Source organism: Pleurodeles waltl, chromosome 1_2 (assembly GCF_031143425.1).
Source record: "Pleurodeles waltl isolate 20211129_DDA chromosome 1_2, aPleWal1.hap1.20221129, whole genome shotgun sequence".
NCBI lineage: Eukaryota > Metazoa > Chordata > Amphibia > Caudata > Salamandridae > Pleurodeles > Pleurodeles waltl.
Genome location: NC_090437.1, coordinates 170,045,697 through 170,061,643, shown reverse-complemented (window position 1 = coordinate 170,061,643; position 15,947 = coordinate 170,045,697). Strand labels below are relative to the sequence as shown.

The 15,947-nt window shown below is 41.3% G+C and overlaps 1 protein-coding gene across 2 annotated transcripts in view; it reads left to right on the top strand.

The window, feature by feature from the left end:
* The window catches only part of LOC138299002 (zinc finger protein 182-like), a 146,610-nt gene that overhangs the window by 88,293 nt on the left and 42,370 nt on the right, over positions 1–15,947 (top strand). For both annotated transcript variants that reach the window (XM_069236919.1, XM_069236920.1), the window contains exons 3-4: positions 7,004–7,114; positions 13,817–13,930. In XM_069236919.1, the coding sequence (XP_069093020.1) occupies positions 7,004–7,114; positions 13,817–13,930 (225 nt within the window). The remainder of the gene's footprint in view (positions 1–7,003; positions 7,115–13,816; positions 13,931–15,947) is intronic.

The following is a 15,947-nucleotide window of genomic DNA, read 5'->3' as shown; positions in this document are numbered from 1 at the left end:
CGCGATGTTTGCCTTACCTAGGTGTTGATGTGCACCATAATCGCCTTGACCTTATAGAGCGGAATGTGGAACGGACCCTACGAGGGCTTTGCAGCTCTATGAACTTCTGGGTGACATTGTGGCTATCTGTGACAGGGAGAGTTGCGCTCCTGAAAATGATAGCCTTACCCCGCCTACTGTATATTTTTACCACTCTCCCGTTATGGATCCCAAGAGCCTTTTTCAAAGAATTGAATTCTGTAGTGGTGGGCTTCTTGTGGGGAAATGGCAGGCGACGACTGGCACTTACATTGCTACAAAGACCACTTGCGGAAGGAGGTCTGGCTGTCCTCGACTTCAAAGCCTACTGTTTAGTGGGGCATTTGCAATGGTTGACCCGATGGATGGCTGGCCATACAATGACCGTTAGGGAGATTAGCCCTTCTACCCCAGACCTCCACTCGTTGGCTAGGGTGATACTCTGACTAGGCTCCCCACTACCATCCAGTCCCAGTGAACTAAAGGTGTCACACAAACGTTGGTTGCGCTATCTCACCAGATCACAGTGTATAGTGCCTTATGCACCAGAAATCATGTTACAATGTTTACAGGCATTGCAGCATGGGGGAGACTGGAGGAGACTCTCGCAGTGGGAGACGTCTGGGGCGACTTCAATGGACACCCTGTATGAAACAGCCTCCCTTTTACCATTCAAAGATTTTCGCAGTCAATACGCTATCCCTCCAGGCCATTTCATTCTACACAGGGCGGTCACTGAGGTGATTGTCAAACATTGGCAGGTTGGACGAGCAGAACCATCCATTTCAGGGGTAGCTTAGTATCTGACGAGTGCCACGGGTACCCACAAGGCAGTGACCTGCCTATATAAGAAAATATGATTGACTCTATGCAAACTGCTCGAAACTCTCAAACAGAAATGGGAAACAGACCTGGGCACCCCAATCACAACTGAAGATTCGGAGGACATATTAACTCAGACCCCAAAGGTTTCACGAAACGCACGATTCAAACTTATAAATATATACGTCTTACACAGGGCCTATCTGACGCCAGGCAGACTTCGGAGACATTTTGGACTGACAGAGGCCAAATGCCCAAGATATGGCACCCTGGAAACAGAATTCCTCCGCATGTTTTGGACTTGTCCAAATGTGCAGGACCTCTTAACAGAAGTGATAGAACGGGAAGTTCCTGATGATCCCAAACACTGCCTACTCGGGGGATATCAACGCAGGACCCGATATAAGGTAACCGATCAGTTTAGAGATCGGGCCCTGGTACTGGCTAAAAGAGAAATAGCAATGACTTGGAAGGCCACTCAAGGACCTCAGGAAAGAACACGGAGAAGGGAGGTTCTGAAATGGGTGTGAGCTGAAGAGACAGTGAGATACTGGGAAGCAAGGCGGGGACACGGTTTGTTGGAGAGAGCGCAAGCATGCAGCACTTTGGGATGTGAGTGGGAACAATTGTAAGAGACATCCCATGGTAAACTGCCATCCCCCTGAAGTACACGAAAGGACACGCATAATGGGGACCGTGTAACTAACTCCTCCACACCCCCGGGTATACAGAACCAGCCAACGAGGAGGGAGGAGAAGTAGACCAACTGGGGGGCCCATACCACGGTAACGAATACTAAGAACATGGAGCCACGTTGGATCAGCTAGGGACACCAGGGAAGGGAGGGGAAGGACAATTGGTTACCCAACTGGGGCTCTACCATTGAGAGGCACTAGGGCAATACCATAACACGTCAGGAAAAGGCAGGAGATCCGAGACTCGAAGTCGGGAAACATCCTTTTTTACGACTTTCTTTTTCCGAAAGTCGTGGTTAACGAAAGCGCAACAATGCTTTTTTTAACCACGAATCCATTATTTTGTGCCTTAACTACGTATGTTCTGGACAACGAACATGCGTGGTTAAGGTACAAAGAAGGGAGTTGGCGAAGGAGGACGACGCAGGTGACAAGGGGTCGACTAAGGTAAGTGGTGGGTTTAGGTTTTGGGGAGGGGGTGGGGGGTAGGGGGTTTTAGGTTTTGGGGTGGGGTTGGGGGGGTGGGGTGTTTTTGGTTTTGGGGAGAGGGTGGGGGGTTAGGGGGTTTTGGGGTGGGGTTGGGGGGTGGGGCGTTTTTGGTTTTGGGGTGGGGGTTAGGGTGGGTTTGGGGGGGTGGGGCGTTTTTGGTTTTGGGGAGGGGGTGGGGGGTCAGGGGGTTTTAGGTTTTGGGGGGGTGGGGTGTTTTGGGGGTGGGGTTGGGGGGTTTTAGGTTTTGGGGTGGGGTTGGGGGGTGGGGCGTTTTTGGTTTTGGGGGAGGGTGGGGGGTTAGGGGGTTTTGGGGTGGGGTGAGGGATGTAGGGTGAATGGTGCCTATTACTAATGCTTTTATCAGGAATGCCTTTACAACGAAATATCGTTGTTAAGGCATTCGTGGTAAAATCATTAGTAGTAAGAACGAGGTCGGTGTTCCGACCTCGTTGTTAAGGCAGTAGTTGTTTTGAAAGTCGGTGTTCCGTCGTACAATCCTCGTAGTCACCAACCATAATCAAGAGAAAGATGTAATGCTACATATATAATCTGTATATCATTGCTTAAGATATATGTAATGGACATTGAAAATATGAAAACGGTGTCTATGATAACTGTAAAGATGGCAGGGAAGAGCCCCAAAAGTGGTTGTTGTACTGTTACAAATAAAGAAAATTAATTAAAAAAAGAATAGACCATTTCATGTTTACCAGTCTATCAAACAACCTTCTTTCTTCTCTGCGCGCACTAACACTTGCAGAAATAGCTCTACATACTTTATTTGTTAGAAGAGCCAATATGTATTAGATTAACCTTACAAAACCTATTCAGAAAGCAAATCAACTCTTTGTTCCTTTTGCCCAACCATACATTGGCAGCCCAACCTCAAATGCAGTCCTTGCAAGGAAGATTGCACGATGCATTCATACTTGTTATACTATGGATAAATACACATTATTTACCACTCGTAGAGTACATTTTACTGTTAAGAAAGTTGCAGCAATGTTTTTTCTAAATAATATTCCACAAGCAGACTTATGTGATACTGCCACATGGTCATCTAGCAATACGTTCACTAAACTTTATGATAGTCATTCTTTCTCAACAAGAAAGATGTTAGACAAATGGTACTTAAAATATTATTCCACACACCTTCTGTTTGGTATATCCTCAGCATGTGATCCATAGCTGCATGTGCTGCAAAAAGGCTATCACATACCTTTATTAATCAGTTTGCACCTTGTAGTGCTGTTTATTCTACTAACAAACAGAATAATGTATACTACTTAAGTTAGAAAGTTATATTTGTAACCTAGGTTCCTACACCAGTTTCACAGACATTATAATGCTCACATACCAAAAAGTGATAAATAGAATCAGAGTAGTAGTCTGTGTTCTGGTGCATCATGGGATTCAGGGTAGATGTATAGACCCTCCTTGGAACCAAAACTCCTTCTATGAAGAAAAGCAACTTTAACTTCCTAGCCCAACAGTAGATGGCAGGGACATGTGGCTGCATCACTATACGCTGCATACCAACTGTTACGGGTAAGTAACCTTTCCTTTCATGTAACCTGCTCTTATGTAGGCCCGGACTCATGACTAGCCTAATATAAAATACATTTGAGTTACTGTTCTCAGTCGTAAATTACATTGCCCACAGGAAGTGCTAGCCTCACCTAAGCAACTTGGATGACAGACATTCCCTGCGCTTTATCATGACATAAATATTCAATATAACTCATTTGTGTTTCTTCCATAATGTGGTACAGTGGGGAAGTTTATGTTCCCATTAATCTTAACAAATCATGAATTGTGAATATAGTAGCAGTCATGTCGTGAACATCATTAAATGGATAACTTTTATAACTTTCTGTGATGTGGGTTGGACTCCACGGGTCCAGGAACCTAGCCTGAACTCTCCATTAGATGGGAAATCTATTTGCATCTCTGTGCATTGTTTGCCTTTGGCCCTGTACAGCACACCTCTGGGTACGTTTGAATGAATACCGCTATATATATATATATATATATATATATATATATATAGATATACAGACATCCATATATTTAGCTCATGGTGGGGAAGCACCTTCATAAATAATCTTGTGTTTTATATGTGTATGATAAATCATTAAAAATTGTAATTTTCTCGCATATCAAAACCACTATGCTACTTATTTGCACCTCTACCTCACGTTGTTCTGGAAATCCAGTAAAATAGATTAGCAGGCTCAGCACGCCCTTTTCAATCATCATCTCGCATGAACAGTGAATCTCATGTGGGGCTGTATAAACTACCACCATACAGAGTTTACCCACACTACTTATGCTTTTACACACATAAACAGTGCAGAGTGAACACCTTCCTAAAACATCTTCATCAATGTACTTCATCCCCATTGTGAGGAATTTTCTACTTCCTTATCCACAAGGAGCTACATCAGAGTTAGTTAAATCCTGTCCTATCCTAATAAAGCTTGTATTGATTTTCATCTTAAAAGCAATGCCAGACATCAAAAGTCACTTTTAATAAGAAAATACTTCACTAGTCTCCTGCAACAATTCCGCCAATTGACTGTTAACATTACAATAGACACCAGTGGCGCAGTGGCTCACAACTCTATTTGTTTTTTTCTTTTGTAAATTGAAAATCAGCTTGCACTTGCCATGTAGATGCTATTTTTAATTTCATTATCCTTGAGATACAAAATTGTTTAAAAGCAGAAACAAATGTTCAAGGAAAAACCCGAAAACTATACATTTTGGGTAGATCAGTGAAATTGCACCCTCTCATGCAAGGTTGGCTCCCCTGCAAAATGGAGCTGCGTTAGCCAACCAAACTCTATTTTTTTCCACAAGTTATTTATTTGTATTGCACATCTGACTTCTATGTGCCCAGTTCTCCAGAACATTAAAAATAACTGATTTGCAGAGGGTTCAAAGAACTACTGTAGGATAGCAGAACTTATATCTGCAAATGTTCACATTGGGAACACAAAAGGATGATGGACGGAGTTTTGAAACTTTTCAAACACTCACCCCCAGTTACAGATCTAGGTTGAATCCATCACTCTTTTGCTCACCATGCCACCCCACTTTAGCCCTAGCCATATGCAAATCAGTCTTGTCCCTGCTCCCCGTGGGGACAGTCCAACCCAAACTTCCAGGCCAGGACTTCCCTGGACCGTAAACAAGCATCCTGGCACCGGTTTCGGAGTATCATCCCCCAGCAGCCAGGCTAGCTTGAATACAGTGGCAATGTTCACATTGGGTGCACTGTATAAACAGTGAAGGTGATGGGCTACACACTAAAAACCAACACATAACTCCATCCTTTTCCATTTCAAAGGTAACTATAAAGAGACGTAACTTTTGATGGAAACGCATAAATTGCCTTATTTAAAACTGCACCTAAAGGAAGTTGTATTCTCACATTCATTCTAAGCATACATTATTCAGGCTGTGAAATGTGTTGCCTTTAATTTCTGAATTTATGTCCTAGGTGAATCTTTTGTTCAGTGAGCAGTATTTAGTGAAAGACTGCTTGACAGATTCATATCTTAAAGTGAAATTTAATGAAAATCTTTCTTTTTTCATTATCAACTAAAACAGCATCTCCCTGTGCATCGGTGTAATCAACCATATGTTGTTTTTTAGAATTTAGAATTTTTAGGTTTAGCAGTAGCCAGACTTCACTAATATACCTGATATAGTTACTTTCAGGCAGCCCTCTTCATTTATTAGTCTATCCTGTCATTCACATTTTCTTTCAGCCTCACTACAGCATACAGCTTGGGTCAGTGCCTCAGCCTACTTCCCTCATTGCCTAATTTCACAGTGAGTGACAGTATTCTGCTATTTCATAAGCAGCACACTCACACATATAGTAGTTCGTTTGTGCCTGGTACTACTGTGGAAATTAGTACTTTTTGAGACTAAAAACATATTTTTCTTTTAGCCGATGTTTTATTTTTTAGATTGATGAGGGCCCAGTATTTTCCCCAACAGTAGAAGTTAGCAAAAATCACGACAAAAAAAAGCATTCACAAAGCCACAAAATGTCAGTCACCACCAGACCTATTGGCTTTGCCAAATTCTGTTTAGAAGTGTATGTGAAGTATGACTTCTGTACCTCCATACGCACTGCCATGTTTGAACTATGCATTACTTTATCTACTCTGTTCTACTTTATAGTGTGCTTTATTGCCTCTCGGCTGCCCCTTCACTGTGGTATACACCCAGTCATTTTTGCAAATTGTATTTATACCCTTTTCAATTGCTTTAAATTTGCATTATGTTGTATTTATGTTGCCTTCATTATCTTAATATACTGCACTTTCTCTGTGTGTTCTGAGAATACCCTGTCTTTGCTCAGTATTAACCTGGGAGGAGAGACATAGGGGTAGTAAGGGTGAAAGGCGCCGCACTTCTAGGCAGTAAGCATATAGTATCTTAATAGGTATAAACGTACAAAGCAAAAAGTCTGGTGCAAACTGGCCCGGTGCCTTACTACCCGATAGGCACCAAACGGGTACTAGGAGTACCCCAGGACAAAATGGGACAAGGAGGCCACAGCACACATCATCTGCCACACAAAAAAGGACTTGAGACTTTCTTCAACTTGATATTTCCTGTTACCTGCAACACGTCACCAGGATTACGTTTTCGTGCTATACTGTTGGACATTATTCTCTGTGTGCTGTGGCCTCCTTGTCCCATTTTGCTCAGTATTAGTTTGTCACTTATGATCAGTTTAGCAATCTTGCTATTTGCCGTTGAATAACAAGCCCCTCTCAAAACAAGAATGCTAGGGTCAGTTGTGGTAGTCCGATCATGATTTTCACATTTGTGCAATTGCTGTAACCGTAAACACATTTATTGAGGAGCACAGTTGGCTCTTCACAAATTACACTGTTTTAGATAGTTAGTGAAACGCTGTTCATAACTTATTAACTTCTCTCTACTTTTAATGATAGGTCCTGTCATTGCCACCTCTGTATTTTCATTGAGAGCTAAAGAAAAGGATGACCTGTGTTCTGTCAGCAATCCAGACTCCAAGAGAAGGCGCAGTGATAATAATTCTCCAAGTGAGTAACCAGTGCAGATTTCATTAAGTGGTAGGGGCTGATATGTGGTGACGCAGCTGCATGTGCAAAAATAAACACGAGTATAAATCGCAAGACTTTGTGCATAGACGCAGTCCATTTTACGAGAAATGCTGAAATTTGGTGTGGCATGCCCTTTCCATAATGGATCTTCTTAAATATTCATAAACAGTGAATATATCAGCTGTAGCCTGGGTTCCTGGAACACAATTAAAAATGGAGACAAATATAATACCAAATGCAGCAAAAATAATGCTTAAAGAAAGGCATTTGCTTTCCATTTGTTTTATTTTAATGTTAAATAGCTCTCGAGACAAGTCAGCTCTTCTGATGATGCTACTGTGCAAACTATTCCCCAACTTACAGCTCCGGTTCCTGAGCATTATTAAAGCCATCTTAAGGCCAGCCATTCCAGGGGGCATAATCAGAAATGTTAAAATGACATGTGTTCTTGGGCAGTATATTTGGTTTTAATGCTGGTCTTTCAGAAATAGAATCTATTCTCACACAGAATGTGTATGAATGTGAAAAGAAAGTGAAGTTCCTTGTGGTTGTTTGGTATTCCCACCATACATTGATTCTCTTTTTTTAGCCCTCTGCACAAGGCTTCCCTTCTCCATATTGTGCCGATGTGTATTCAAGTTAACCTTCTGTGACACTGTTGTAGTCTTTATCCAGGAAGTCCCTCCACCGCCAATATATTTTAAAAATCCTTATCAGTTAGCACACAAATCACGCAAAGTGTTCGTCTGTCTCTTAGGAGCATTCCTCCCACTCGAGGCAAGAAGCTTTACTGGGCAGAGTTTGGAGCATAGCCTTGCCTAATCCTTGAACAGGGAATGTGTTTGACAGAGGAAAACAGCATTGCAGTTCAGTGCATTGAGTACATTAAGAAGCAAGAATGTTTTGTCGGGAAATTCAGTCCTCTATCATCCAATGATATGGCTTTAACCAAGGTTATGATTGATTGTGGTTCTAAGGATGCATTTCCAGATCAAGGTGTGGTAGGTAGATATGGCCTAATACCAGGCTTCCATACACCTGCATACACTTCACAGCATACTGACAAAAAGCAACGCGTGGCAGACACATTGCCTTAGTCAGCAACAGTAAATAACACTGGTTGAGCCTATGTTGTCCGGGGATACTCCATGGTGAACTGCTGTTGTCCCCTCTTGCCTTTGCCTGAGTAACACTTTTATCTCCCAAAGACTCCACACTGCTCACAACCTACACAGCTTCAAAAAGCTGAAGAAGCTACTTTTCAAACAAACAATACAATAATCTGTCATAATGTTAGGACATCTTCATTTGCCCACCTTTCCCTCACATTCCTGAAACTTCCATTTGAGTCCTCCCTAGAAAACCAAGACCTTTTACCAGTGACAGAACATGTGATTTTCCCAGACCTCTGCCACTTCAGTAGATGCCAAAGTGCCATTCCTTCTTTGACTTATTTTTTCCCTCCCTACCATCGAGGTCCATGGCATGGGGAGGCCAGGCCAGATCCGCACCCCTCTCGCTGGTTAAAATGAATGTCCAAGAGTTTCATTTTGTTATTATGCAAACTCCAAGTCCACTCTAAAGTAAGACCAAAGGGGACTCATAGTTTATATATGATATTCTTTTCTGGTGGTCACCAATCTCATCACATGCCTTCTCAGCAAGGTGAGTTGCAACGAGTCCTCAAACAGTTCCAATTCAAGGTTTCTACTTGGTTTTTCACTCTGCTGCTTTGGTGGGCATTAACATATTTTACTTCTTGCCAAATGAGTGAAATTTACTGAGAATGTACCTTGGATACTTCGATTCAGATAAGCGTTTAGATCCCACTTTAATGTGCTGACCAGCACTGTATTGTCAAGCTTGGGATCTTTCAGCGAGTTAATAAATTGTTCCTTGATACTTTGTTGCATAATAGATCCACTTCCACTTCCTCGGTTATAGATGCATATATTTTCTCATCTAAAGTGATTTAGACCGAAACCTCACATTTTTATGGGAATGGGAATGAGATTCCATGGAAGCTAGTCTGGCTTCAAGGCTGGAAGACACTTTTCATAGTTGTCACAAGGTTGTCTCTCATTTCTGAGTATAATTGTGCAAAACATTGCTTTAGGTTCACGTTGATGAGTAAACCATCTTGTACAGCACAAATTCTGCAATCCCTGAATCGGTATGGCTTCAGGCACGGGGCCCTTTGCTCATATTACTTTCTAGTGTCATCATGTGGTCTTTATCATTCTTTTGCTATCAGAAATTTACAGTGTACTGTCAGTCATTGTTTTTCACTCCCATCGGGTTTTGAAGGAACAGGCGATGGTTTGTCAGAAATGCCGCTTGTCACCTCAATGAATACCCTAAAAATTGCTTTGCCATTCCACAGCTAGCACTAGATGGGGGCCATTGCAAATCCTCTGCCTAACCACAGTCTCAGTCAATGAGGACGGTTTAAATTGTGGTGTAGCAAAGGCCTCTCTCATGTCCCCTCTTTCACTAGACTCTAACAAGCATCTCTGGCCCAGGTTCATTACATTGGTACCATGTGAAAGTGGGTTCTCCTGATCTTGTCTGTCGAGGGCTCCAGTATAGTGGGTCTGAAGTGGGCCTATGCCAGCAAACTACAGGCACATAGAATGGAGCCTTACTGCTGACGTTGGTGTATTGGTCCTCCCCAAGCACTGAAGGAAGACAGACAAAAGCATGCAAGAATCCTAGATCCCCATGATCGGATGGTGATAGACTCTGGTGGACGAGAGGTGTGGTACTAATCTTTCCTACTTGCCCAAGCTTAACAATGACAAAATTACAGAAACAACATTTTAGTAACAAAAGAAACAAACATAACGGACCACTGGTAAGATGAAGTGTAATGCAGAATCCCAGATATGTCTTAGAAAACACCGCTATATAGCAGAGACAGCGTAGATCAGAGATCCAAAATTGCAATGGGCAGCATGAACATACTGTGGGGCAGAAACAAAGATACACATACGTAACCCACAGAATAGGAAAACTGAACGTGAGTGCTCAGTGAGAGGGCTAATGTGAACTTGTATCTAGTAAGCAAGCAGCCAGAAGCAAAATGCACAGTTGCCAAGCAAATCAAAAACGTGTGTGTTAGACTTTTACTGTTATCAGTGTCTTGGAAGTACTTCAAGTATCCCAGAACCAACCTTCAATCTATCCAATCTGTGGAATCCAAGAACTAGAAGAAGACATACCCTATCAACAAAGCACAGCTGGTAGGTGTCTGACAATCTGATGCATAAAAAAGCTAAGTTAGATGTTTGATTAGCTGTGATCACAGAAGCATTAGAGAGCAATGGGGCTTGTAAAGTGCAGTAAAAGCCTCAAATTCAAACTATTGGGACATTATCAAACATCTTGCATGCAGTCTCCTGAGCTATAAAAAGAGACGCAATCACTCCTGTTAAGGTGACCTTCCAAGACTGGAAAGAAAAGCAATCACTCCCATATTTTAGGGGATGTAACAAACGAAGTCTGCATGGAAATTATATTTCCTGTGGTAAACAAGATGCAAAATGCTGCAAGTGCAAGTTGTAAATTTCTTTGTAACTTATTTGTATGGAGTTTTCACCATGTAGGAAATCAGCACGAGTAAATATACTTTTGCAAATCTACGATTGTTGTACATTTTAAAAAGTACTGCTGTGATTCTAAATGAATTCCCATTAAAGTCACAATGTGATGATGAAGAACAAGGTGTCTCAGGGAAACAGATCACACAATTTGAAACCAATTTATGGATCAAGAGTCTTGTATTTAGGTTGAGTAGCTTATTCAGATCAGTGAACCTGCAAGTCTCCGAACATTATTTATGAATTTCTGAGGCCTACCATACCTATTTAAACTCTACCTTCACCAATAATCCACATGCCCAAATCCCTCTTCTCCTGATACCCACACCTCCTGATGCCGATTCTTCTCTTTGTAGTCTTACACAACTTTTGTGCCCTGAAATTATATGTGGAGGAGAGGTTGGGAAAGGGGAGGTATTACTAAAGCCTAATCTTATATAGGCATTGCATTAAATGAAAGAAAAAATGCTATGCTGTCTTTGGCCGCGGTCTTTACCCCACAGCACTCTATCATGCTTGCCTTTAAAACAAAGATCAGTACTATGCAGGTAAGTGTTGTTATTTTTTTTAATTACATGCTACTATTCACAAAAGTAAATTAAGCCTATGAGTAATTTACGTGTGTAATTTACTTTTACATTTTTTATTAACTTTACTACTTTGGACTTTTCACAAAATACAAGTGTAAAGTCACTCAAAAGTGTAGATTTGCACATCTCCACCACCCTGAAAAAGAGGCTGAAGGCAAATTTATGAGAGTAAGTTAACTACTAAAACAATAGCGAGAACCACACATGGCCAGCCACTGGTACTGCAACACCCTTCTATAGAAAATATTGAAGTTAGGGACTTAAAATATAACCCCGTAGGAAATAATATTGATCTAAATATTATCAAATTAGTTAAGAACATAAAAATCTTTTTATATGTTAAAAAATATAAAAATAGTACATATATCCTAATTCTAAAATAGTTAAGTAACCTTTTTTCAATTTAAGAATTAATGTAACAATACATATTATTAAATATAATTAAATTACTATTAATTAATCCTGTGCAACACGTTTAATAATAATTCATAGTAACAATTATTTGTTTTACTTTGTGTGGGAGTTCGTTTTTTAACCTAAGCATTCAGAAAAATAATTTTAATGTGATATATTTACATTATTTAAAGATTTATTTTAAAATTGAGTTAATAGGGCTGGAACTTTTTTTCTTAAGTTCTACATTTTAAAATAAATGTACATTAAAAGTTAACATAAAAATATTTTTATAAACTTCATAGGAAAAAGTAAAAAAGTTTACTAAACTTGGAAAACATATATATAAATAGTGGCTAACACTACAGTTGCGTGGTAAAGCCCTGCGTGGTAACACAACAGGTTTTAATGGTCATTGCATTATAATTCCCACAGGATAAAGCCAGTGCATATTGCCATCTAATACTTAAAAAAAAACAGATGCACAAAAAGTGGGGGCAAGTCCAGAAGAAACTAAGGGCCTTATTACGACCCTGGCGGTCAGGAGACTCCCACGGGCGCGATGAAGATCGGGCCGCCGCCGAAGCAGCGGTCCAGGCTTCACAATATGACCGTGGCAGAGCCGCCACGGTCGGACTGCCAACACCGCCAGGTTGCCACCAGCCGACAGCCTGGCGGTGCTGGCAGTCCCAATCTGCCAGGGCAGCGCTGTACTGGGGATTACGAGTCTCCTTTCCGCCAGCCATGCAAAGGCTGGCGGTAAGGGGATGCCGGGAGTAGGTGCCATCAGCCCCATGGGGGCCCCTGCACTGTCCATGCACTTGGCATGGGCAGTACAGGGGCCTCCATGGACAGCCCAGTCGTGCTTTTCACTGCCTGAATTATGGACGGTAAAAAGCGCGACGGGTGCTGTGGCACCCAATACACCGCCCCATTGCTGTCGGCTCAATTGTGAGCCAGCGTCAATGTTAACGCCCTGTTCCCCGCTGGCCCAACAGGCAACTCTTAATAGGGCCGGAGGGAGGAAGACTGGCATGGCACTCTTCCGTGTGAATGATGTGGAAAAATGATTGAAACTTGAGAGAACATCCAGGGAATGACTCGTACAGCCCCAACTTGCATTATATTCTTGAGTTCAAATTAAGAGATGGTAGACCCAGGAACATAGAGCATTTCATTGCATGATTTTTAACCGATTTTCTCAGATTGGATAGTGCTGCCATTTTATAGAAAATGTGATTTCATGTTTTACATGGTATTTTACAGTTTGTTTTTATTCAAGCCATGCACTTTATGGTTAGAAATAGCCAAATAAAATGTGTGTCTTCTCTGAACTGGAGAGGACATCTAGAAAAGGGCAGTTAAAAACTATTGGTATGTACACCAACACCAGAGAGAAAACATATACATTTTCCCTGTGGTGATGTCTTATACCAAAGTGCAACATTTTTAAATTCAGAATCATTAAGTGTTTTTTATGTATTCATTTATTTCACATTTTTCGATAGCACAGCTCAACCTATAATAGATGTCAGTGCGCTTCACATAAGGAGCAAGTGGTAGTGATCTGGAACTCCAACATACTGGTGACCAGGATCTCTTTAGAATATCAAGAGAAATAAAACAGTAAGCTAGAACTTGCATTCGTTTCAGCATTATACAAATAAGGAAAAGGCTGGATAGGCATAGGTTTTGAGTTGTAGCAAAGAGAGAGGAATGAAGGCAGCTGTCATGGAATGTTCTAGGTTCACTAATGCAAGTTTTTTTTTTTTTCTTTCATTATAGTAAATACCAGATGCTTCTGAGAGTGACTTTTGTACAACCCGAATTTGAATAGGGGCTCTTTGTTCACAGTGAGATGTCTTTGGATACGTACAACCCTTGTTTTGCAAACATAGAAATGCATTGGATGCATTTGTTTACAAAATGGAATATGTTGTAGGTTTTGTGCAACATTACTAGATGGCTGATTCAAACGTGGAAGCCAGATCGCTTTAACATATATTGAATGAAAGTACCCAGCATGAAAAAAACACTGTAGATGTTTAGTATCTTTAATATATGTAATTTAATAGAGTGTGCATTTGTCATATTTGCAGGCTGTCAAATTACCAATCCTGACACTTTAGTTAGGGTTAATATAAGTGAAGAGGCAGACATCTGGGATCCACAGGAAACAGCGAGAAGAACAGATATTGAAGAAGTGGCCTCTTGTAAGTACAAGTGTGAGCTGGGACGGCATTATCACAACACTTTCAGATTCTTCAGAAAACATAGCATAGCTACAGGTACTGTCCTTCAGCTGAAGCAATTTCAGCCACATTGCTAAATGCATGATATGACCTCATTATATACCTTGGTGCAGTTCAGTAATTTTGGTATTGTCTCTTGCCCTCCTTGTGCCCCCTTGCCTACTGCTCTGGCCCAAAGGTCATTTTATACTGATATTATCCAACTACAACCATTAATACTGCCTGACTGATACATTATGCTCCTGTCTTAGACATAGTTTCCTCCTTGTCACCAGTATTTGCGTGGGTGCAGCCTCTTTGTGTTCCTTTTTGATGGGCAGCCAAAATTCATTGGAACCTAGAGACTGCTGTGTACATGCATGTATGCATGAATGCCTTCCCAGCCCCTTTATTCTGAGTGAATGTGCTCCATAATAATTGTTTGAATAAGCTGTTGTGGGGTTTGGAGCTCCTTTGCCATAGAGAGCTCCTGGAGCGCTGAAAACCCTGGAGACTAACCTGTAGGCACAGGTGTCCAGCGACTGCATTGAATTTCTTCTCTGCTATCTTACTTCAGAAAGTATTGGTAAACATTTAGACACGTACAGAAGAAACATGTAACATAACTACAGGCTGGCTAGGCTACATTTTACTACAAGTTAGGCTTACACTGTACTTTTACAGTCCCTTTAGCACTGTATCCGCTGCCTTTGCACTTCACTGCGGTTGGACCCCAAGTCATGCAGGGTGACATTTTGCAAGCTGTTAACAGTTTTTTTGTGGAGGGCATTTGAGAGGCAGAAGTACACTGCGTGGGCAGACTCGTCCCAGACTGTCACGTGAGTTGTGCAGGGACAAGTGAAACTGACATTTTCATTAGCACTGTCATGTATGTTAGTCATGGAGAGCTGCAGCCACTTCTGACCACTCAGATTATTGAATAATCCAAACCCAGAAGATTACCCTCACAGCAATGGCCTTCAAACCTCTCAATGACGCACTTTCACCCCCCCAATCCTTTGTAAAATATTTTCACGGTAGCCCCTCTTCCCCCCCCAACATTGAACAACAGTTTTTTCCACAGTTGTTCAAATAAATGCTGCAAGCAAGCTAAATTTCATTGCGGCATGAGATCCCATCCACCCACAAATATACACAAATTAATTTGCACTAGTGGTTTTCAGTTTACCACAGTTCAATATGCTGTATAAAACAGAGCAAGCAAGTCAGACGTTTCAAGTTAGACCCACAGACTAAGAGGGCATAATAAAAAATCTTACCAAATGCAGTGTTCGGAGTGGTCAGAGTGCACGAAGAAATGTTTGTGAACTGTAAGCCTGTCTACAATGGGGATTGGGTGAAAGAAGTGGCTAAAAAGAACCAACTATTCTTTTACTAATTTCTTAAACTTTCACTTACAGGTAACTTAATATAAGATATAATTCCCCAACCTTATATGATAAATAAATGCAACTTTAAATAATATGTGGAAAATTCATTTTTCTGTTAGGAAAGCCCGCTTGGTAAATGTGACTGCTTCAGATGTCTTTGAAGTAACTGGACAGTCACTGATTTGAATCCTGGTCGGTACACTAGGGAATAGTAATGTATACTTATAGTGTTAAGAGGTCTAAGCCCGTGACAGAAAGCACAGTGAATATGTATTAAATAATGTATTAAACAAAATGCAGATTCAATTGATTAAAGCCTATTCTGGATCCCAAGCAGCCTTTGGGTTTGCCCATTAACCAGTTGCATATATTTACATATCTTCCAGGTAGCAGGCGCCCTGGAGAGAAGGGTCAGAAGGGTCCCTAAGGACGCTTTCTTTAGCTGCCTCAAACTTCGCAGAGGAGAAGATCCTTTTTCTCCTCTTTAAACTTGTGGCAACCCACCCATCTAGGAACGGTTGTGTTTTTTAATAAAAGGCATGAGAACCTTTGTACTCAAATTAAAAAAGCTTAGGAACGTTTTTTCCCCTACCCACTTCAACTTCTGA